At 46.6% G+C, this 23,015-nt stretch overlaps 1 protein-coding gene across 26 annotated transcripts in view; it reads right to left on the bottom strand.

The window, feature by feature from the left end:
• ARPP21 (cAMP regulated phosphoprotein 21) overlaps positions 1 to 23,015 on the bottom strand; it is a 157,469-nt gene that overhangs the window by 35,785 nt on the left and 98,669 nt on the right. For all 26 annotated transcript variants that reach the window (XM_086720359.1, XM_086720378.1, XM_086720369.1 and 23 more), the window contains 2 exons: positions 21,940 to 22,200; positions 17,641 to 17,767 (listed from right to left, as the gene is read on the bottom strand). In XM_086720359.1, the coding sequence (XP_086576485.1) occupies positions 17,641 to 17,767; positions 21,940 to 22,200 (388 nt within the window). The remainder of the gene's footprint in view (positions 1 to 17,640; positions 17,768 to 21,939; positions 22,201 to 23,015) is intronic.

Raw genomic sequence — 23,015 nt, 5'->3', positions numbered from 1 at the left:
CTCGAGTCCTAATAAATCAACGACATTCATCTCCAGTCCCCTGAAGGCCGACAGACATTAAACTCCCGATTGATTGATTTTTCTACTTCCTACCTCTCCTTCCACGCCTGTTGGCTCCCAAAATAAAGCCATCTGTGGTGATTTCACAGAGGTTCTGGCTTCCCTGGAGACTCTCACATTCCCCAAAGCCAACAGAGACTCCTGCTACAAATCTAGCAGAAAGAGCCAGATGGCAGTCCTCCTACAAGTGCTGGCTGTTACCACCAGGCAAATGTACAGATTCGCGGAGCGGTCTTTGCGACAATACTGCAGACCCCGAGGGCCACCCGTGTGAACTGGAACAGGAAGAGGGCTCCCGGGGTGCCGAGAGCTGGCATCACGGAGCCACATAATTTATAGTCAGTTACTGTCACCACAAACCGGCAACAAAGACAACAACAACAAAGGGAGGGGGAAAAAAAAGTAAAACAAAGAAAGCTTTCGGTGTCTTTTAACTCTGGTTTTCACAGCCTCTTGCATAAACCCCAGCATGCCCTTTTTAGGTTTTTAATCTCCACTTACAAACACACACGGATACAATGCGATGTTTAATATATGCCATCCAGTTCCTGAAGGTATAATGTCACTCCTGCCACGTTAGAGTGGCTTAAAATGAGAAGGAACACAGAGATGCCGTCTCTGTTCTGGTTAATTCTAGCTGGCGGTAAAAGAATCTGATGGGCTCGTGTTTGTTGACAACGTTATAAGGATGCTTCGGCAAAGCACATGGGGTTTGCATCTTAACATCTCTCTTCAACTCCTCGGTTTATTTTTTTTTTAATTTTCTTTTTTTTTTGAACGTTTATTTATTTTTGGGACAGAGAGAGACAGAGCACGAACGGGGGAGGGGCAGAGAGAGAGGGAGACACAGAATTGGAAACAGGCTCCAGGCTCCGAGCCATCCGCCCAGAGCCCGACGCGGGGCTCGAACCCACGGACCGCGAGATCGCGACCTGGCTGAAGTCGGACGCTTAACCGACTGCGCCACCCAGGCGCCCCTTTTTTTTTTTTTTTTAATTTTCTTTTTTTCAACTCCTCGGTTTAAAAAGAATGGATAGGGGCACCTGGGTGGCTCAGTTGGTCTGCGGTAGGGTTCCCTCCCTAAGGGAGGTGGGGGAAACCACCTTAAGGCAACCTGGCTATGCGCGCACGAGACAACACCCCTCACGACCTTGTAACACGAGACCACTTAATCAGACTGCACGTTTGTGTGTTACCAAAGATGAGAGGCAAAGAGGTAGAAAATACAGAAAAAAATTATGCTACATGGTGCTCGGGGCTGAGTTCTTCGGGTACGAACCCAACTGAGCGGTGCCGGCACGAATAAAGTGGCTTCCTGGACAGAAAAGCCTGGTGTCGCGACTCTCTGTGCGAGAATCCTGCTACGGGCTCGGCGTCCGACTTCGGCTCAGGTCATGATCTCAACGACTCGTGAGATGGAGCCCGGCATCGTGCCTGCACTGACCATGGGGGAGCCTGCTTGGGATTTTCTCTCTCTGCCCCTCCCCTGCTTGCACTTTTGCACTTTCTCTCTCTTTCAAATAAGTAAATTAAAAAAAAAAAAAAAAAGAATGCAGCAGATTTCTGCAAGCCAAGGAAAGAGGGCTCAGAAGGGCTCAATATTGACCTTGTAGCCCCCAGAAGTGTGAGAAAGTAAAGTGGTTTATGCCTACCCCTACACTCAAAGCAGATCCTAGTTCTCTGAGCTTTGTTACTTGTGCGAAAGACTTGTTCCTGGACAGGAGGCTAAATCTATTGCCAAACTCTTAAAATTCCTCAGTAAAAGAAGCAAAAGCTTGCAGTACAGTAAATACCCTTCAATAACTGACAAGCCCAGCAGCCGAATCTCAGAAACCAACAACCGTACAGTATGCATATTCTCTTTCATTGCTCTGAGAAGAAAAAAACTACAGAGAAGAGGGATAAAGTGCATTGGAAAGAGGTAAAGCTTGGGCTCCTGACATGGTTTTACTGATATCCTGGGGCACAGTGAGAGCTCAGGGCTGAAAAACCCCATCAGTTCATCCCCAGACTTGCCCAATGACATCTCTGAAATTAGACTTCAGAGATCACCTATCTGTACGTTCACGGGTCTCTATTTGCCTTACTGTTTTTAATGGGGGGGGGGGGAAGGCATTTGGGAGCTTATTTAGAAGTATGCTCAATAAGTATGTTGTAAGTTTTGCCAAACTAATGCATTAATTTTCACAGCGGTCGCCAAACATGCCATGAAGTCCTGCCAGAGATTTAAAAATACCTTTGATGCAAATTTCAGGGGCTGAAAATAAATGTAAAAGTGCTACCAGTCATTGAAATTCAGCTCATTAGGACAACCATACACGCGCGCGCGCGCGCGCACACACACGCACATGCACAGATTTCTTAAAACCCAGTTTCCCCTTTGTCCAAGTTTACCTGTCTAAAAAAGATCAGCTAAAGTCATAATGAGAAAATGCCCATTTCACAGCTGAACTGTCTTTATTAACGGGAAAACAGAGCAGGTGGTTGGTAGTATTACCTTCCGGTCACTGACTGATCAAGAGCAGGGAGTCTTGTCTCGATTTTGTAGTTTCTGTGCCTGGCAAACCGCAGTGCTGAGGGGCACTAGGGAAGGAGGTGGGGAGCAAATGTTCCGTGTTTCTTTCTTTCTTTCTTCTTTTTTTTTTTTTTTTGCCACATTCCTGTTGCCAAGGCAACCATCTCCTTTGTGGGGCCCGTTCACAGAGGCACTTGAGGTAGACTCCAATGCAAAGAGCCTGAGCCCCTTGAATTGTATCAGTTTTAACAATGGGAAATTAAAGACAAAGGCCTTGACAGCCGGTGGAAAAATACCCTGAAACTTCTGCAGAGTCGTCCCAGCTTGGGGAGAGCAGCGGCAAGCCAATAACTAAACAGTTTATTATGAACTATCTGTTGGACTTGGAAGTTGAAGAAGCTAGAAAATGAGAGTTGTGAAAGCCTTAGTCTTTCCCCCTCACCCGTTATATGCTTCTGCCTTTGCTCTGAAGGAGAAGCCAGGAACACAAGGACTAGAACTGCTGTGATTCTAGAAGATGTCCTGCGGGGGGGAGGGGCTCACAGGGAGTGATCCCCAATGACTGAGGCAATGCCCTGAGGCGCCCTGGACCTACTGGGTTGGGAGCAGGGCGATGGCTATGATTGCTCTGAAAACTGTGTCACACACTATTCCAAATTGAATTTGCCAACGTTCCATTTGTTTCCTGCAAATATATATATATAAATATTGTACACTGTATATTGATTCCTATATATCGTCCTTATAGTCTGCAACGTTGTTAAATTCCCTAATGAGTTCTAGGAGTTGTTTTGTATACTGTTTAGAATGTTCTGGGTCAACATGCATGTCCTCTGCCAACACGATTCTACATCTGAAAAAGGGAGTGTCACAGACACACTGGAAGAATTAGTTTCCGTGCAAATGTAAAAGCAGTTTCGGGTAAGTAAAAATGCCATATTAATAAGGAAGTGGCATAATCTGGGATTGCAATGCACATATACGTCTACAACGTGTACATACATAAGCTCCAAGGCAGAGAAAGAAGAGGCAAAAGTAATTATAATTCATTATTGCGTGGGCATGGAGTTTTCGTGTCTTTTTAAAAAGAAATCCTGTACTGCAAGGACTGTGTCGTTTTGACAATTTACAGAAGTTACGTATGCAAAACGAAACAGCAAAAATTCCTCATCAGAACGATTTTCTCTTAACTCTTGCCACAATTTTCAGCAAGACAGGAGCTCTTCTCTCTGATTTATGTTTTGGATCCTTCTCTTTGACTCACCTCCGCAGTAGGAGCGGAGCCTTTCCTCCCAGATAGATCTAGTTAGTCTCAAGTGGAGAAATCCAGGTGTCCATCAAGATTCACCCGGGAGCGCCCCAAGCCTTCTGATCTCCGCCGTGTAATACCACCCTCACTCTGGCTAACCCCCTCTGGGCCTAGGTGAGTAATTAGAGGACCGTTTGTTTGTAAGTTGCTATTGGGGGCGAAAAATGCACCTAACGGCTGCTTGGGGCTGGCTCGGCAAATTCTATCATCGCATGTTCTCTCGTTGCCTCCAACGTGAGCTCCGCTGCACCACCCCGCGTGCTGCGAAGTGTGTTTGGGGCGCTGTTCTGGCCCCTCTTTCTGCCATTACTTTCTTCTTCCCAAAACAGTTACGACCCACATGGCTCATGAGAAGCGCAATGGTGCTGGACCCCCTACAAAAATAAAAACCAAACACAAGACTAAGGGCATCCGGGAGAGTGTTAAAAACGCAATTATAATGAGTCTCTCCGTGCCTTCAGGCAAATGGTGAGGGGAATCCCGGAGAAGACGTCGGCAGGCAGTGAGGGCTTGGTGGCAGTCCTTGAAGGGCATGGAAACCACCGCGGCGGCCAGGGGAGGGTCAGCAGGCAGCTGGGAGTAATAGCACCTGGGAGAGGCCACGGAGGGAGGCCCGTGGCAGCTTTGGGGATTTGGACAAGAGCTTATGTGTGAAAGCCACTGCACGTTGTGGACACGCTCTTCCAACTGAACAGATGTGCAGAAATGCCTGTGCCATGGAATCATGCTGTAACAACTGAATCAATTAGTGACCCTACTTGTAAGCATCTGACCCCCACTGGCTCTAAAATGGGTGCGTGAGTCATCGTGGGTTTTTTTGAGAATTATCCTACTGCTCGCAGATTGGTTGAGCTGAATATACACTTGTGTCCCTGAAAAAAGCAGCCACATCCGAAGACAGCAGAAAAGAAAGCGTATTTCAGGACTGCTGACTTTTGAGATTGTATCCTTCAAATTTCATGATTTGTACACTCCTCCCCATTCGAAGAAGGAACACCCAAAGGTCGAAGCAATAGTAAACCCCTTGGAAGTGACAAATGCAAACACAACTTTCCTGTGGGTACCACGGCATCACCGAATTTGGGAAACAAAATAAAAATAACATTCTTAAAGATACTCTTCCCTTTTTTATCACTAGAAATTCCGAGCGAATTCACTAACTCGGAGGGTAACTTTATATTGGCTCTCAGGACAGCAAGGTGGAGAGGACAGTTTACAACTCTTCATGTTCTGGGGCGCCTGGGTGGCTCAGTCGGTCGAGTGTCTGACTTCGGCTCAGGTCATGATCTCACAGTCTGTGGGTTCGAACCCTGCATCAGGCTCTGTGCTGACAGCTCAGAGCCTGGAGCCTGCTTCGGATTCTGTGTTTCCCCTCTCTCTCTGCTCCTCCCCTGCTCACTCTCTCTCTCTCTCTCTCTAAAATAAAGATTAAAAAAAAAAAAAAAGAACCCTTCATGTTCTGTGTTCAGAAGGTGGGGAGGGGGCCCCTGGGTGGCTCAGTCCGTTAGGCGTCAGACTTCAGGTCATGATCTCATGGTTCACAAGTTTGAGCCCTGTGTCGGGCTCAGAGCCTGGAGCCTGCTTGGGATTTTGTGTCTCCCTCTCTCTCTCTCTCTGCCCCTTCCTGCTCACACTCTGTCTCTCTCTCTCACTCAACAATAAACATTAAAAAGATTTTTTTAAAAAAAGAAGGCGGGGAAAACCCAGTACATTCTTCTTCATCATTGGAATGTTGGATCATGAATGTCTCTGGAAGAATGAGGTGTCCTATCTCATAATGGAAAGGAGTGTGCGGGATGGAAAGAAATAAATTGGCTACATTAAAATGAGAAGAAATGCAGACAACCAGAGCATGATATGAAATCACCTCGAGTTTGGAGTGAAAAGCATATTTATGATAAGGAGAAAGAAAAAGGAAAAAGAGAGGTCCAGAGAATTAGATAGAAAGTAAATAAAATGAGAAGGCAGACCTGGAGACGGTGAAGCAATGAAGACGGACCTTGAAGAATGGAAACAACCAAGCGCTTCCAAAGAAAGGAGGGGCTGAAAACCAGGGCGACTTTTAGCTCTGGGCATAGCTCAGGGCAGAAATTAACAAGAAACTGACAACAAATGAACCAGAAAGAAAACGGAGAGGAAATTAGAAGGCTGGGCCCAGACTACAACCCTCACAAAACATCCTAACTTCTCTTCATTTAGTTCAGCGAAATCATCAGTAAACCTGACCACTTGGAATTGCCCTTTCGGTCCTTTAAGGAGTTCAGGTTCTCTCTTAGGAACTCCGCAGGGGAATGTTAGAGTTTTGCTTTTCTTGCCACTTTTCTTTCCTTGCCATCTCTAATCCAAATCTTTTCGCTAACAAACTACTGTTTCCACTTTTTGTCGCATAAATAAAAAATAAAATAAAATAAAAGGTACTGTTATGATCTGTTGTACTCCTTATCTTTATAGAAAAGCAGAAATCCCAATCATACCAGGAGTGCTTAACTACCTAATTAATAAATATGTAAACACTTTGCTACATAAAATGCAAAGTGCCAAAGAAACTATTAGAAACATGTTGTGAGGGAGCCTGGGTAGCTCCGTCTGTTAAGTATGAGACTTTGGTTCAGGTCATGATCTCAGGGTTCATGAGTTGGAGCCCTGCATCTGGCTCCCGGTTGACAATGCAGAGCCTGCTTGGGATTCCCTCTCTCTCTGCCCCTCCCCCACCATCACATAAACTTAAAAAAAAAAAGAAAGAAAGAAACACGTTGAATAAATCTCTTTTACTATAACCTCCTAGGGGACAGAGGGAACCTGGCCACCTGTATTGTCTTGGTAACCTGTTAAGATTTCAGACCTAAAAATAGCATAATTCCTATTATTGTTCCTAATAATGTTATCCTTTCCCATAACCCCAGCTTCTCATTCCCATTTCAGTAAATGGAATAATTAGACCCATTAATGAAAGAAACACATGAATATTTCCATAGAAACCTTTTCCAGACTCATATTTTCAGAACAGCATGTTCCACGAGGATTTATCCATGTGACTTCCACTGATGTTAACAGAAATCAGACGATTAAATCCTCGTGTAACTCTTTGATAACTGACCCCCTCTGCTTTTAGGAACATAATAATGCACACCCCCAAGGGTACAAATGGCTACCTCAGAGTGGTCAAGTGTGACAATTTCTGCATTGCTTCTCTGAGTGATTATTGGTTATACATTTTAAAAAATGTATCTAAAAAATAATCTGACTTACCAGGTTTTAAACATTAACATGTATGTGCGTTTTACGTAGGATAGTTGAATAAATATTTTTAAAAACCATCAAGCTTGGGGAAGGCGATTTAAGACTAAAAAAGAGAACCCAGAGGCGCCTGGTGGCTCAGTCAGTTAAATGCAGCTGATTCTGGATTTCGATCAGGTCCTGATCTCACAGTTCATGAGCTTGAGCCCTGTGTCCGGCTCTGTGCTGATCGGAGTTGATCTGCACTGACAGCTAGGAGCCTGCTTGGGATTCTCTCTCTGCTCCTCCCCCATTCTCTCTCTCTCTCTCTCTCAAAATAAATAAACTTAAAAAAAGAAAAAGACAATCCCACTACCTAGAGATTAATGTATTTTATTCGTCATACTGGTATTCTAAATTCTTTCAAGGTGAGGAGCACCCTAAGAACAAAGAAAGAGAAAGACTTTTTTACAGATAAAACTCCTATTGCATTGATGCTGACGACGAAGTCGAGCTAAAAATACAGGGTTCACTGTCAACTTTACACAAGTGCTCCGGTTAAAAAAAATTTACAGACCCCATCAAGGTACATTTCTCGCCATCCCAAACGTGTTTCGGAACAACATTAAAGAGACAATAATCTTTTTTTCTTACTAGGAGATGTTCATATGCACAATATTCTATCACAACACAAACAGGACTCCTACAAGGAAAAAGGAGGCTCATATGTTACTGCTCATTGAACTTCTGCGCAGACCTATCAGGAAAGGAGCCGCGGCTGCGGCTGTTTTCAAATACGCATGCGTCACGGACGATTACGTCTTTCCACCACAGATACCGCCGTGCCCACTCCTTTGGTAAACACTCAAAAGGGAAGGAGGCAGAGTCCTGAACGAAGGATGCTACGAGCAGATTTTCAGGGCCTGGTTATTCCCTACCACCTGAACGTTTTCAGAATTAGTCGGTGGAAATGGGTTTTGATGAGAACGTGGTTACTTTACATTTATAGAAATTCCCAAGTCACTAAGCACACGAAAATCCGAACATATTTTACCCCTGAAAGTGGCCCAAAGAGTCTGTGACCTATTCCTTGGGCAAATGTCCAAACTTTGAAAAATGTATATGTATTTGTTTGTTGATGTGGGTCGGCGTGTTAGGCTTTCTATTGTTTTTAACGTTTATTTATTTATGTGACAGAGAGAGAGAGAGAGAGATCAGAGCACGAGTGGGGGGAGGGGCAGAGAGAGAGACAGAGAGAAAGAGAGAGAATCCGAAGCAGGCTCCAGGCTCTGAGCTGTCAACACAGAGCCCGACACAGGGCTCGAACTCACGGACCAGGAGATCACGACCTGAGCCGAAGTCAGACGCTTAACCGACTGAGCCACCCAGGCACCCCTAGGCTGTCTTTCTATTTGATTTCATAACATTTAACTATAGCTTTGCTCTTACTCCTATTTGAAATGGATGATGGAGAAGGTCCCATTTAGCCTTTTAAATCTTCGCACATTCTCTGCCCTCTCTCTCTCACACGTACACACACCCACACATACACACACACACCCACACCTAATCCTCTGTGTGCACATTAACTTGAAAACAGGTACACAGGGAGCCTGGGTGGCTCAGTTGGTTGAGCATCTGACTCTTGATTTTGGGTCAGGTCATGATCTCACAGTCATGAGATTGAGCCCCGTGTCCGACTCTGCACTGGGTCCGGAGCCTGTTTGAGATTCTCTCTCCCTCTCGCTCTCTCTACCCCCCTCTTTCACTCATGAGCATCTTTGTCTCTCAAAAACATATAAAATAGGTACATATAATATTCATTCTTTCAGCACTTAAGAGTTCCCACTGGGTAGTGGAATCATGCTGTATTTACTTTCTATCTCAAAATTTGGATCTGTACACATTAGCACATTAATTCTAACACTCACTGGCTACAATTCCTAAGAGTCATAGGATAGCTATGAAGTATTAGATTTTTGCCTAAAATAGAAATAACATCCAGCTGTAGAGTGAATTTGTGCAGGTTCCGTCCCTTTACAACAGCTTAAGCACAGACCAGCCACGATTAAAAATTTGCCAGCTACGACATCGCTCCCCAGATGACAGACCATTAGCCTCAGCATCCCCTGTGCGTGAGCGTGAAATGCAGAATCTCGAGACTCACCCCAGAACTACTGTGTCAGTATGTGCATTTGATCAAGGTCCCGGGTGGAATGCATGCTCATTAAATTTTAGGGAGCACCGGGTACAGTAACACCCACACCATGTGAGGGAGTGAGAACAGCATTTCCAAGCTCTTCCCAGGAATCCAGAGAGGCACAGAAAAATCCAATGGACCGTTACAGAGTTAGTATTTCTGACGGGCTAACCCCCACCCAATTCTACACACAAAAGGTTTCCTGGCTATGTAGAATGGAGGTTTGAATCAATGCAATCTATATCCTAAAGGTCAGGGTGTCCCCAAAGATTCCTGGACTATGCTGTTATCCGATCATCAGTTAGCAAAATGAAACAAACAGGATTTACATGCCCTGACCTGGTTTTCTCCCCCCTCGATGTTCTTCTGTGTGCCTTTTATTTACATATATTTTGAATTCATTGCAGACACTCGTTATCTGCATCCATCATTCTTCTTTCTGATTCACTGGACAGCGGGAAGCCTGTTTGCAAGGCTTGTGTCCGTTTTCTCTACTCCGAGAGGTGGGGAAGCTCCAACTTCTGTCTCACGAAGGGGGAGGGGAGGGGTGATAACACATCCCCAAGTTTTCTGGAAGGTATCGTACTCTTGTCTGCATGTTCTCCTTGGAGCCTGCCATGTATGTGGTACTAAGTTCAAACCCAAGGGCAGAATCTCTCAAAGTCAGACTCCACCAGACTGAGGAAGCTTGCTGGGTTTTTGCAACCAACACGTGTCACTGAATCTGGAAACACTGAGGGGGTAGAAGCCCCCTTTCTGGCTCTGACGAGAGAGCCTCCCCATGGGGCAGGAGGCTGACCCTCAGTCTCACGTAACCAAACGGAGCGTTTAAATTCTATTCCTACTCTGCATTCCTCATGACGGCTGTTGAGCACAGTGCAAGAAAAAGTCCAAGGGAGGCTTAGGTTAAACACAAGTGGCAGAGTGAGTGAAGAAGCTCAAACAATTCTAAAGACCCCCCCCCCCCACCCCCGCCACCGTCTCCTGCAAGGATTCCAGTTCCGCTTTGCAAGGTGGGTTGGCTCGTCATTTACCCAACACAGATCCCTGGACAGGACCTGAGCAGAAGGAAATTAAACAGGCTTAAGGAAAAGCCCCACAAAAGCTGCCTGGGCCTTTGCCCCGCAGGATGCGTTATTGAAGATTTCCCTTCCCCGGCTTCCTCCTGAGCTATCATTTCAAAAGTGAAACATTTTCATGGAAAGCGCTCCACGAAACCGGTGTTTAGCACAAACGAAGCATTCAGCCCGAGCGGGGGAGGGGCGCAGGAAAGGCGCCGAGAAAGCAGAGGCCACCCGACCCGTATCCCCTCAGTTTGCAAAATCGACACCAAAGGATCGGTTGCCCTTATAACCTAAACGGATTCAGGGCTCGCTCAAGCATTGCGTTTCCCCCCTTCCTGCTCTGCTCCGCGGCTGCTCTATCTTCCTATCGTTCTACTTTCCCGACATTCAAGAATCCCGACTCTCCTGATCCCCCGGAAGGGCAGAACTGTTGGGCTGTCTGTTGTAGACAGGCATCTACATTACTGTTGTAGCTAACCCGAAAGTAGTATCATCACGGGCATTAGGCAAAGTGCTGGAAGTCGGAGAAGAGAGGGATGCGGGCACCATGTCTAGGAACAGCCGACCCGGACCCACAGGTCCCAGGGCCGTCCTTTCCAGACTATTTCTAACTTTTCTTAAGGAAATGAAACATTTCTTTCTTATTTGGGGGGGGGGGGCAGGGAACCCAAATGTTAACATGCTTTATTTTATTTTATTTTATTTTATTTTATTTTATTTTATCTTTTAATGTTTATTTTTGAGAGAGAGAGAGAGAGAGTGAGGGAGAGGCAGAGAGAGAGGGAGACACAGAATCCGAAGCAGGCTCCAGGCTCCGAGCTGTCAGCACAGAGCCCGACGCGGGGCTCGAACTCATGACCCATGAGATCATGACCTGAGCCGAAGTCGGACGCCCAACTGACTGAGCCGCCCAGGTGCCCCGTAAACATGCTTTAAATAACTTTCAAAGTCTCCCCTGCATGCTCGGACCTCAGGGAAACCTTTGCCCTGAGATTCATGTCAGGACTGTAGGAACTTCTTAAGAGTTGGAGTCATGACTGTGGCCTCTCAGCAACCGAGAGAACTAGTAAGCTGAAAACCAGCAGAAATCTAGAAGATCGGAACAACGAAATAAACTAACAGGATGTCACTGCCACGTCTGGACACTGCACCAAACATCAGCAGAATGCCCAGCTTTTTCAAGAGTGTGTGGAGCATTTAGCAAGTTAGACCGTATCCTGGTCCGTAAACCCGACGTGAACAATCTAATAAGAATTGAAATCATACAGAGTATGTTTTTTGACCGTAATGGAATCAGTCTAGAGCCAGTAACAGAAACACAACAGGACAACCTCCAGACACCTGGGTATTAAAACCCTTCTAGATAATCCACAGATCAAGGAGGAAATCTCAAAGAGAAGAAAAAACACATACAATGAATGAAAATGCAAATAAAGCACATAAAAGTACGTGGTACTCTGCTAAATCAGGGCTACAGAGGACACCCGTAGCACTAAATGCTTACATGAGAAAGGGGAAAAGTCTGAAATCAATAATCTCACTTCCTACCTCAAGAAACTACATAAAGTAGAGCAAAATAGAGCTAAAATGCACAGAAGGAAGAAAATAAAAAACAACAACAACAACCCAGCAATCAATGAAATCGAAACAATAAAACAATAGAGAAAATCAATACCACAAAGTGGTAGTTCTTTGAAAAGGTCAACAGAATTGATACATCCAGCCAGACTTATAAAAATAAGAAGAGAGAATTTGAAGATCACCAATATCAAGAAGAAAACAGGATATCCCAACATGTTCTGCGGCCAGTCGGAGGATAATAAAGAAATGCCACTGAGCACTTTTCACTCATAAATCCAACAAGTTATTAGAAATCAGCCAGTTCCTCGATGACCACAAAAGACCAAAAGTCAGCAAAGATGAGACAGATCGTCTGAATACTCTGATAATCAGAAAAATTTCATAATTAAAAGGCTCTAGGAATCACATTCACATAAAAAGTAAAAAAAAAAAAAAAATATATATATATATATATATACACACATATATATATATATATAGTGCTTCTGAAAATCCCCAGTCCCAGCCAGTGTCACTGGAGGGTTCTATCGGACATTTAGGGAAGATTCAGCCCCATTTTTACAGAAATCTTTCCAAAAAAAAAAAAAAAAAAACAGAAGAGGAGGGTTGCTCCCCAATTCATTTTATGAGGCCACTATTCTTCTGATACCCAAATCAGGATGCATTCATCCCCACACGTCCACTTATGAAAGGACAGAGGAATTTACAAGCCCATTGTTGTGGCTTGTAGAACGTGTTCAAGATTATGGAGAGCAGAGAATGAAATCAAATATATTTCTTCTTAGTCAAACTCAAAGAAAAGAGAATTTGGAGTTGGATACAAGATCCAAGATGAATTTTTTTTTTCCCCCTCTCTCTCTTTCCAATGTGTGATCCACACATAAATCTCAGCCGTGCTCTGTCACTTGGTGTTAGTGACCAGCTCTGCAAAGGAATAGGAAAGCCCATGGTGGGTCAGGAGGCCAACATCCAGAGGTCCCCATGTGTGCTGATATCAGCCAGCCCGTGCACTTGGACAGTTACATGTCTGCCTCTAACACAGCCCTGCTGGTTCAGTTCCAGGATGCTTGTTTCTTGTATCATCATCCATGACAGTAAATAAAGGCAAAACTAGTAAGCTATGTTTATGTGCTTTTGGGAGAGTGGTTAATGTGCAGCCTTAGAACCGGCCAAGCCTGGGCGCTCTCCTCGATCTGATCAGCCTTGGGACCCAAGTAGTGTATTTCTATACAGTGTATTTCTAACAGCTCATACTCCCCTCGTAAATTTGTGGTGGGTATGAAAGAATGCCATGTTTGGAAATAACTGAGCACAGCAACGAGCCTATTAGAGGCCTAACTGATGGTAACTGTGATTACTACTAACGTTTTTTGTGGCCTTAAAAATGTGTTTGAATCAGAATAAAACCATGGCGACACAGGGATTAACTCAAAGCGATATGGTAACTGACGACTACGTAAACCTAAAGCATGAAGAAATGTAAGGCTTATGCCTCAGCATTTCATCTCAGTATTCCCCCCCGGGGGGGGGGGGGGCGGGGATCTGTTCTCAGGTAGGACGGATGCCCTCACTTTCAAGTCTTTCAAAGCCGGAAGGATTTGAAAACCACAGTCTTTTTAGCTCTAACCTGATAACAGCCTTTCTACATGGCTTCGGGTCATCAACAAGAGCCTCATAAAGAAAATTATCTGCCTTCACTGTTGGGGGTACCTGATAATGTTAAGTTGACAGTAGACTTTTTATTTTTCCACTAGGGACACTTCTTTTTAAAAAAAAAAAATTTTTTTTTAACGTTTATTTTTTTTTGAGAGATACAGAGACGGAGTGCGAGCAGGAAGGGCAGAGAGAGAGGGAGACACAGAATCCGAAGCGGGCTCCAGGCTCTGAGCTGTCAGCACAGAGCCCGATGCGGGGTTCGAACTCACAAACCGCGAGACCACGACCTGAGCCGAAGTCGGACGCCTAACCCACTGAGCCACCCAGGCACCCCAGGGACACTTCTATATTAAGGTTTTGGTTTCCCTTGTATATGTAGCTACCAAATTCAGATGTCACTGTTTCAATCTACCATGCAATTTCTCCAAAATTTCTGACTTTGATGCCCTTTGTTTATAACACTTAACCAGCGTAGGCTCCTTCTTCTAGATGCTTAGCATCTCTATCAGACACTGGTAGGGAAAAGAGAACAAAATCACCAGGAGGAATTTATGTCCCCCTATTGGGCCTCAGGGTAACTCAAATGTCCTACTTAATTGCAGAATATCCAATTTACTTTATAAAAATTCACTGTGTGTAGTTTTAAGGCCTACGAAAGATGTGGTGACTTTACTGACTTACAGAGATTTCAATTTGGCCAAGAATGTAGGACAAGGAAGAGACACTTCTCACTAGGATTAAATAAAGATGAAGAACACTGCCCCGAAGCAAATCGGGATTAAAATCTCATTTGGTTAGGGGCACCTGAGTGGCTCAGTCGGTTAAGCATGGGACTTCAGCTCAGGTCATGATCTCACACTCCATGAGTTCGAGCCCCGCATCGGGGTCTGAGCTGACAGCTCAGAGCCTGGGAGCCCGCTTCGGATTCTGTGTCTCCCCCTCTCTCTGCCCCTCCCCTGCTCATGCTCTGTCTCTCTCTCCGTCTCAAAAATAAATAAAAACATTAAAAAAATTTTTTTAAATCTCATTTGGTTATAACTGACATAAATTGGCTCTACGCTAATGCCCCACCATGGGATGCTGCCTTTACTGGGACGTAATCCAGTCAGTACCCTAAGAAGGTGGGAGAGGGTCAGATCCAGGAGGCAAGACTGCAGGAGGCAGGAGGGAGAGCTAGTCAGGGCATCCCTGCGGGATGGTGCCAGCCCAAACCTGGTCCCAAGGTCGATTTACAGAGAGAGGGGCCCTCTCTCCAAGCTCCTCCAGGAAATACAGCTTTGGCAGTTATCCAGAGAGGCTCTTTCCTCCATGAGATATTCCATCCACACGGAGTTGCTTCCCCCAAGTAACCTCCAGGGCCCTTTGGGAAGTCTCTGTTGGTGTCACTCAGCTCAGCAAAAGGCCACGTAGCTGTAATCACGTGCTGTCACATGATTGGCCTAATGGCTTAGGCCATTGCATGAGCTGGAATTTTGTTAGAAGAGGCAAATCTCAGTGAGATCAGGGGACACCGTCCGTCCTCCCAGACCCTCAGTAAATTCAACACCGCGGTGGAAACTGCATTGAGATTTTAGGCTGATATCGGGTGTGGTGGTCTCAAAAGCTAGGAGCGTAAACGTCTCAGTCCACGTGTGTATGTCGATGGTGTCGCTTCGGGGAGGATTTTGTTCCCGCAGCATCACCTCCCTTTTCTCATCTCCCCAGTTCCCACAGGCCACCTTAGCTCCACTCACTTCTTTGTCGCCCAAAGCACTCACTTCTATTGGGAGCAGGATACCCCTTTGAAACGCACCCCTCTAATTACGGTGTCATGACCTCACCTTGGGGGGGGGTGGCATCCCCACGGTAATGTGGGGGCACGGGACAAGTCAATGTCACCAGGCTGCCACGGGATGTAGTTGGGGCCAGTCAGGTCTCTCTGAGATGGTGGGCGGGGGAGGGGGGAGGTTTCGCACCCCTAAATCCTCCCGCAGTGTTTTTAAAAAGACAAAAAATGTCACAGCGTTCTCGTTGGTGTTGACGCTCACCAATAAAGTTCGTGGGGGAGAGTCAGGGGAAGCCCAAGGCTTGTCTTAAATCTACTTGGGTTGATTCAATCTGCTTTCGGATGAACACATTCATTCATCCAACTCTCTCAGCCCCTCACCCAAACCTGGGGTTTTCCAGCTTGGTAGGTTCTAGCATGTCTGTAACCGCATTCCTGTGTAGGAGCTACATACTCTAATGCAAGACTCACACACCTTCTCAGAAAACAGTCAAACGATAGCAGTAAACTAAAATTTAGCCAATCATTATCAATGGACGTCAATGTCTCTCCTACAGGGATTGGCAGCCAAAAGGAAAACTTCACTGGGACCCATGGACCAGCAGCTAGGAGATCACAGCTTAACTTTCTGACAAACATTAGCAGAAGGAAGGCAAGCAACACGTCACTATAGTATATATCTAAATTGATGGCATAGTTACCACCAAGTGATACAGCTAGAACATTTTCCCACTTCAGAGGAAACATTACCAAACGCTTGAAAACAGCAAAAAACAAAAAAACTAATCATTGTAAACGTTTTTGTGTTATTATTAGAAAAACGTAGGGGCGCCTGGGTGGCTCATTTGGTTAAGCGTCCGACTTGGGCTCGGGTCATGATCTCACGGTTCATGAGCTCGAGCCCCACATCAGGCTCTCTGCTGTCGGCACAGAACCTGCTTCGGATCCTCTGTTCCCCTCACTCCCTGCCCCTCCCCTGCTCGTGCTCTCTCTTTCTCTCTCTCTCTCCTCCCCTCTCTTTCAAAAATAAATAAACATTAAAAAAAAAAAAGGAAAAACATAAAGCCAGTTCAGAGGTCAATGTAGATTTTTTCCCCTAGACGAATACAGTGTTGAAACGAGAAGTCTGGCCGGCTGCCATACATCTCCCTAAGTCTTCTCCCACGGACGTTAAAATAGGCCACGAGACAAATCAGAGAACGTATCGCTCGCTCCAATACAGAGGGACTGAATTCTTCTCCAATCTGACAAGACGCTCGTCATGTCCGCGTTCATAGTCTCAGCGTGCCCGTTCTTGGCGTTAATCCTTGGCAAGGGCGTTGCTTTCCACCAGCTTATAAAAACCGTCCACGTCCCGCACATACCACACGCACGTATATGTACATATCACATGTGCACAGCCTTCTACCGAGCACAGACGTCGCATGGCGGGACAGCCAATCAGGAGCGGCAGCGGGAGCCCGCGCCCTGGCACGACCTACTTACGGCAGGCGGAGTCCCCCGCGCAGGTGGTCTTCGGCCTGGCAATGAGCGGTGTCCCCTGCAGAGCGGCCAGCAGGAAGGACCCCAGCCCGTCCCCAGTAGGAGCCACTCAGCCCTGCTGGGTTCCTGCTGCTGTCTGGGCACCGGCACGCCATCAGGAGTGTGACACAGTAGGGAAAGAGACCGGTTCACTGTGAGACCTGCTACTCACTCTCGTACAGTGTATCGGCCCCCCTTCCCACTGCACAGCGGCTGCCGAGCTCTGGGCGGGAGGCAGGTGGCCCTCGAGAAAGCGAGCCACGCACGGAGTCACCTCCATCGGGTGACACGGGCTGCGACGTCCGGGGCCACCTTCTACAGACGGTACTTTGGAGGAAGGTAGAGAAACAAGCTAATGTCGTCCCCCTGGCCCTAGGAACAGCGGAAGGATTGTCTTCGAGTCGAAAAGGACCAAAAAAAAAAAAAAAGAAAGAAAGCAAGGAAAGGCACGAACTAGGAAGCTAAGGACGTGGTTGGCACTCTTGCTTTGAAAGAAACCAAGAAGGTCCACAAAGAACTTGTGGAGACGGCACTCAGCATGCACGTCTGGGGCAACGGCGTGACGTGGGCTTCACCTTCTCGTGCCCGTGACTTTCCCAGAGTTCCTCCGACGCCCCGTTATCTTCTCTGGGTGAGGGAAACGAGGGGATTGAAACTGTCAAGCGTGGACACTCGTCCGAAGAGGACGGCGAGAGATTTGCTGGCAGGCATCGCTAGGTTAGGGGAGGAGGCGGGAAACGAAAGGCCACGTACCTGCTTGCTGCGCGGCCTGCGGTATCTGCTGACCCCTCTGAGCACCGTACTGAACGGAGGCCAGGGGCCGGTACTGCTGTGTGGCTGAGGTAGGGTACTGACCGGATGGGTAATAATAGACGGGCATCTGCGGAAGAAAGAGAAAAACCACCGGGGATGAGAACCGTCCGTAGAGAAAGCCCACAGTGGACGAGAACTGTACAGAAAGTAACCCTTCTTGACGTAAAATCTACGGTCACCCTAGGACACGGCCTGCTCACAGTCGATTGTACAGATGGCCACCAAACACTTCCCCCTGGGCTGCATGCGAGGTGCCCGCTACTCTTCTCGCGAAGATGGGACATCTAGTCCCCAAGCCCGAGTCTGGGCTGGCTGTGTGAGGCGCTTTGACCAACGCCGTGAGGCACAAATGGCGACTCCTGATGCCTGAGAAGACTGGAAGCTTCTGCTCACACGGGAGGGGCATCCAGCCACCAGGAAAGGAAGTCCAGGCTATTCTGCTGGAGAAAGAGGCCATGAGGAGAAGAGAGGTGCCCCGGCGGCCAGGCGGCACCAATGTTCTGAGGAAGTGAGCGAGGCCATCTTGGATGTTCCAGCCTCGGCCAAGCCGCCCCCACAGGCCGCAGAGCTGAGCCGTCCCTGCTGAGTTCTGCTGTAATTGCTGACCTAGTCCTGGGCAACACGGTGGATATTGTCTCAAAACACTGCATTTTGTGTTTTCAAACTGAAAAGAAGAGTGAACGAAACAGTCATCCACGACAACAGCAAGTTCATGGTAGTTTTAAATATTAAATAATCTAACTTGAGGGGTGCCTGGGTGGCTCAGTCGCTTAAGCTCCCGACTCCTGATTGCGGCTCAGGTCGTGATCTGCACGGACGGTGCACAGCCTGGCTTGGGATTCTCTCTCTCTCTCCCCCTCCCCTGCTCATGCTCACTCTCTCTCCCGAAATGAATGAATGAATGAACAAATAAATAAAACTTCAAAAAATATTATATCTAACTTGGGTTATTTTTTCCAATGGAAACACAGGCGAGACATGAAAACTGCTCGTCTCCAGCCCGAAAGAAGCAGTGGATGGTGTGGCAAAATACGGTCAAGTCTATCAAAGCAGAGTGATCGGCACGAAGCCAGCATCCACACGAATTTCTGTTCTATCTGAAAACAGGAACCATGTTTAAAATACTGTTATGTCACCTACCATCCCTTCCTAATGACTAGGAATGGCTGAAAATGTTCCAATTATTTCCAATAAGCTTCCAATCAAATGTCTCTTGATTTGGAAAGGCTTCCTTGCTTGCCTCAGGTCATTTATATTAAGGCTGTTTTCTCACGAACCCGAAATATTTTTTTTTCATCTCCAGGCTTCTGAACATTCTTCTATCAGCTTCTTTACAGTGTAAAGAGAGGCACGCCAGGACACGGCCTTCAAGTGTCACGTGCACAGAGTAAACTTACAAGCCACCTGTTTGAGAGCTGTGATTTTTTAAAAAAAATTTTTTTAATGTTTATTTATTTTTGAGACAGAGAGAGATAGAGCATGAATGGGGGAGGGTCAGAGAGAGAGGGAGACACAGAATCCGAAACAGGCTCCAGGCTCTGAGCTGTCAGCACGGAGCCCGACGCGGGGCTCGAACTCACGGACCGTGAGACCACGACCTGAGATGAGGTCGGACGCTTAACCGACTGAGCCACCCAGGCGCCCCGAGAGCTGTGATTTTTAACGGATATGTCATTTTCTGATGTGTTCAAGTCAAAGAGGAAATGCTTTTTTACTTCAATCTTGCTCCTGAAACACATATATCATGTTTCCTTGCCTTAGCATAAAGTAGGAACAAAAGATAACTCCGTTCACGTTGTGCCGTGGTTCTACAATCTGGTGGCATTGTTAGGAATTCTCATTCGGACTGGCTCTATGGATATCCAAGGGTAAGAGACCGAACGAGTTTCCAGTGAACACGGGTCACTATGCGGCAACTAACTGATTGTACATTTTGTGTATAGTGATTGTTTTCTCCCTACTTCTCCCTTTCTTTGTGAGGCAATTTATAACAATAACATTCCAAACAATCCTAGAGTAATAACAGGTTTTAGTTATGCTCTGGTACATCATGGTGCTCTTAAAGATTACCACCATTGTATATCAGATGCCTCCTAATATTAAGAATAAGAACAGCCATTATGGAATTTATTCCATATTACGAGTCTTATATTTATTTATAGGTCCTTTAGGAAGAATAACAGTTTGTTCCTTTAGGAAACTCTGATTTGATTCAATTTGAGCTCATAAATATATTACCCAGTCCTTGGTCTCTTCTCTCACATTCAATATGAAACATGAAAATACCTTCAGGGATGAGGGACAGAGTTCAAACACTTAACAATTTCCTGCTGCACCCTAATGGTTTGGATGAAAGTGTAACCTCTTGAAGGTGAGCCTCAAGTTTTAGTGCTAAATTGTTCTGTTTCCTTCTTCTCCTTCTTTCTCCTTTCTCCTTCTTTCTCCTTCTTTCCCCTTCTCCTTCTTCTTCTCTCATCCTATCTTCTCTGATACCCTGAAGGGCTGTGCTAGAGATCTGGTCACCTCCATCCAGTACCTCTCCCAGGCAGGGCACTGGCCAGCTCTTAGGAGTTTTAGCTCCCTATCATGTCACACCCACGGGACATGGGCACTTGGCTCATCCTAAGCCTCTCTCATGGAAGAAGGAAGCAGAGCGGGGCTGAGAGGAATCACCAGAGGATCCAGATGGAAGGTTGGAAGGGAGAAAAAGGTAAGGACAGCCCCCCAAAGGAGAAAATATATTTTCAGACAACTGTGTGAAATCACGGAGAACCAAAAATATCAGTGGATTAGGAGAGGAAAGAAAGAAATGAGAAAAAAAAAAAAAAAAGCAGCCATATTTAAAAATGTCTTCCCCCTCTCTCCCGCCCATTTCTATTCCCAAATCTTCTAAAGAAAGGATGAAAGTGTTTCTGTTGCAGACACACTAGGGGTTCTGGGTTGTCTTTGCTCCTGCAGAGCATGAATGCTGAAATTCATTCACCAAGGAAGATTTTTTTTTTTTTTTGTCCCATCTTAAAAAAAAGTCTTCAATTAAACATTCTGCCAGCTCTTCTCCTTGATAGCAGAAATGGGTAAGGACACTTAGATGCTACTTAGGATAAAAGAGCTACACTATTTTTCCCATTAATTAAATGTAAAGTATTTAATTTATTGGTAAAATAATTAATATATGAATGAGGCCCTTCCTCCTGTAGCTTAAAATTATTTTTTCACAGCCCCTCAAGTCCTACTGGTGAAGAGATATTTCAGAGAAGGCAACTGAAGACGAACTATTAATTAATCATTCCAAATAAAATGAACAACTGAATGAAGACCGTTTCATGGTGAAGGGTTTCGCACGGCTCGAAAAGAAAATAATTTACTCAAGATGTTAAGGCAGCGCAACAAATAATACGAAGGTGACAGCGTACTTTAAACAGCTCATCCAATGCAATATTTCTTAATTAGGATGGAATTTGCTTGGGATACGTGTGCCTTGAAAATGGACCAGAAAACGCCTCTGTGCATTTTACATCTTGACAGTAATCACTTGCAATATTCTGCAAAGGGATCCCCGGGAGAGCACCAGAGATGTTTGGTGGTGAGCGGTAACAGATAATCAGTCTTGGGGAAGACAGTAAAAATCAGTGATCTGTGGTGTCTTACATGCTCGAGTCAATTAAATATGATTAATGACTACCTGTGAGAGCACACAGGAGCCTGGCTCCCCCCCTGCCCCCAGGGAAAGGAAAGGACAGTGCACCTCTGCTTCATCTTCCTCCTTTATATTCATAGAGGGGCTCCTGCCTGGAGCACCAGATTAGCTCCAGAGAACGCTTGAGGAAAGAACACATTTCCAGAGCAGCAGAAGGGGAGAGTGGAAAGTCCCCCAGGAGTAGGCTCTCTTTTGCCGGCCTTTTTTTCCCTTTCGGGGCAATCCGGTGACCAGGAAGGACGTCGCAGGGCAGGGAATGCTTTCCTGTGGCTCCTGTACCAGAAGCCTGGAAGATGGGACACGCCCCCAGTGCATCACGGGGGCAGCTGGGTCAGTTTCGTCAAACTCACTTTCTGCGCCCCAAGGCTTTGCCCAGCTGCCGAACAGGACAGACCGGCTTCTGCAGGTGGGGAATCTCAGTACGGACCAGAAAGAGCAAGACAGGTTGACCTGGGGAAATTCTACACGGAAAGACAGAGATCAACATACCCAACGAATCAACTGTAGGTCGCAGGTGTGAGAGAAGACGAACACACACTGACCTGTGCAGGTGGAGGCTGTTGCACGAATCCCTGTGGTGAGGGAGGGGCCTGGAGGACCTGCTGGGAGATGGAAGGTCCAGAGCCCGAGAACCCCCCAGCAGGGAGCTGCTGGCCTGTGGAGGCAATGACGTAGCTTGGCTGTTGGGCTGGCTGTGGCATGAGGGACGCTGGGTAGACAGGACCAGACGGGGGCTCAGGAGTCTCTCCTGAGGACTGCCGGCTCAGGTTCATCTGGGTGAACTGCGTCGCCACATCGTCTCTCTGCGCGGAAGCAAAACAGGAAATTAGCAAGATCAGCTTAGTAAGGGGAGAGGCACACAGAGGCAGACACGGGCCACATGCTTGTCGCCGCGGGAGAGAGGCAGGGCGTACAAATTGGAAACGCTACCAGAAAGGAATTCTCTGTCCAGAACAACAAGAGGACATAGCAAGGGGGAGCAGATTTTAATCATCTGGTGGATGGGAGACGGTAAACAATTTGACCAAATCTCCCCCTTTCAATGGAAACAAATCATTATCTTTTCACCGAGGGCTCAGGCTCCTCAGGGTAGTGCTGAGACAGGGAGGGCTTGTCCTCAGGGGTCAGCTGGTCTCCCTGGGAGTCATCACAGCCTCTGCCTTCTGGAGAGAGACAGAAGGACCTTGTAGTCCCCATCACACATGGCTACTGCAGAGAAGCAGCCAGCCAGCACGGGTGGGATTTCCTTTGCATACTGGGGAGTATCGTTCACCTGCCTCACTTGAAATTTAGGGGACATGCTCATTTCCTCTTGTCCAAAAGGACCTAGTCCACTGATAGGAAAGGAAGGGAGAATGGGGGATTGGGGAGCTAGGGGAACCCCCGCATCAGGAGCACAGGGCGACGCTGGTGACCACGTCAACGGACTTTAAGCAGTTTCCCAAACCCTCGCGCCAAGTTCATGGGTCTCTCTGTTGCTGACTTCCAACTCTAAGGGCATTGCATTCCTGCTCAGCTGGTAGGTAAAGTCTCGGCAGGGTACCCGATCGCGGAAGCAGCAACCACGGGACCGATGACAGAAGGGAAACCGTTATTTTGGAGACGGGCTGCAGTGTTC

This window comes from Puma concolor, chromosome C2 (genome assembly GCF_028749965.1).
Source record: "Puma concolor isolate L17-30 chromosome C2, mPumCon1.1.hap2, whole genome shotgun sequence".
Classification (NCBI taxonomy): Eukaryota; Metazoa; Chordata; class Mammalia; order Carnivora; family Felidae; genus Puma; species Puma concolor.
Note: the sequence above shows the minus strand (reverse complement) of the source record. Positions and strands in the feature narration are given on the sequence as shown.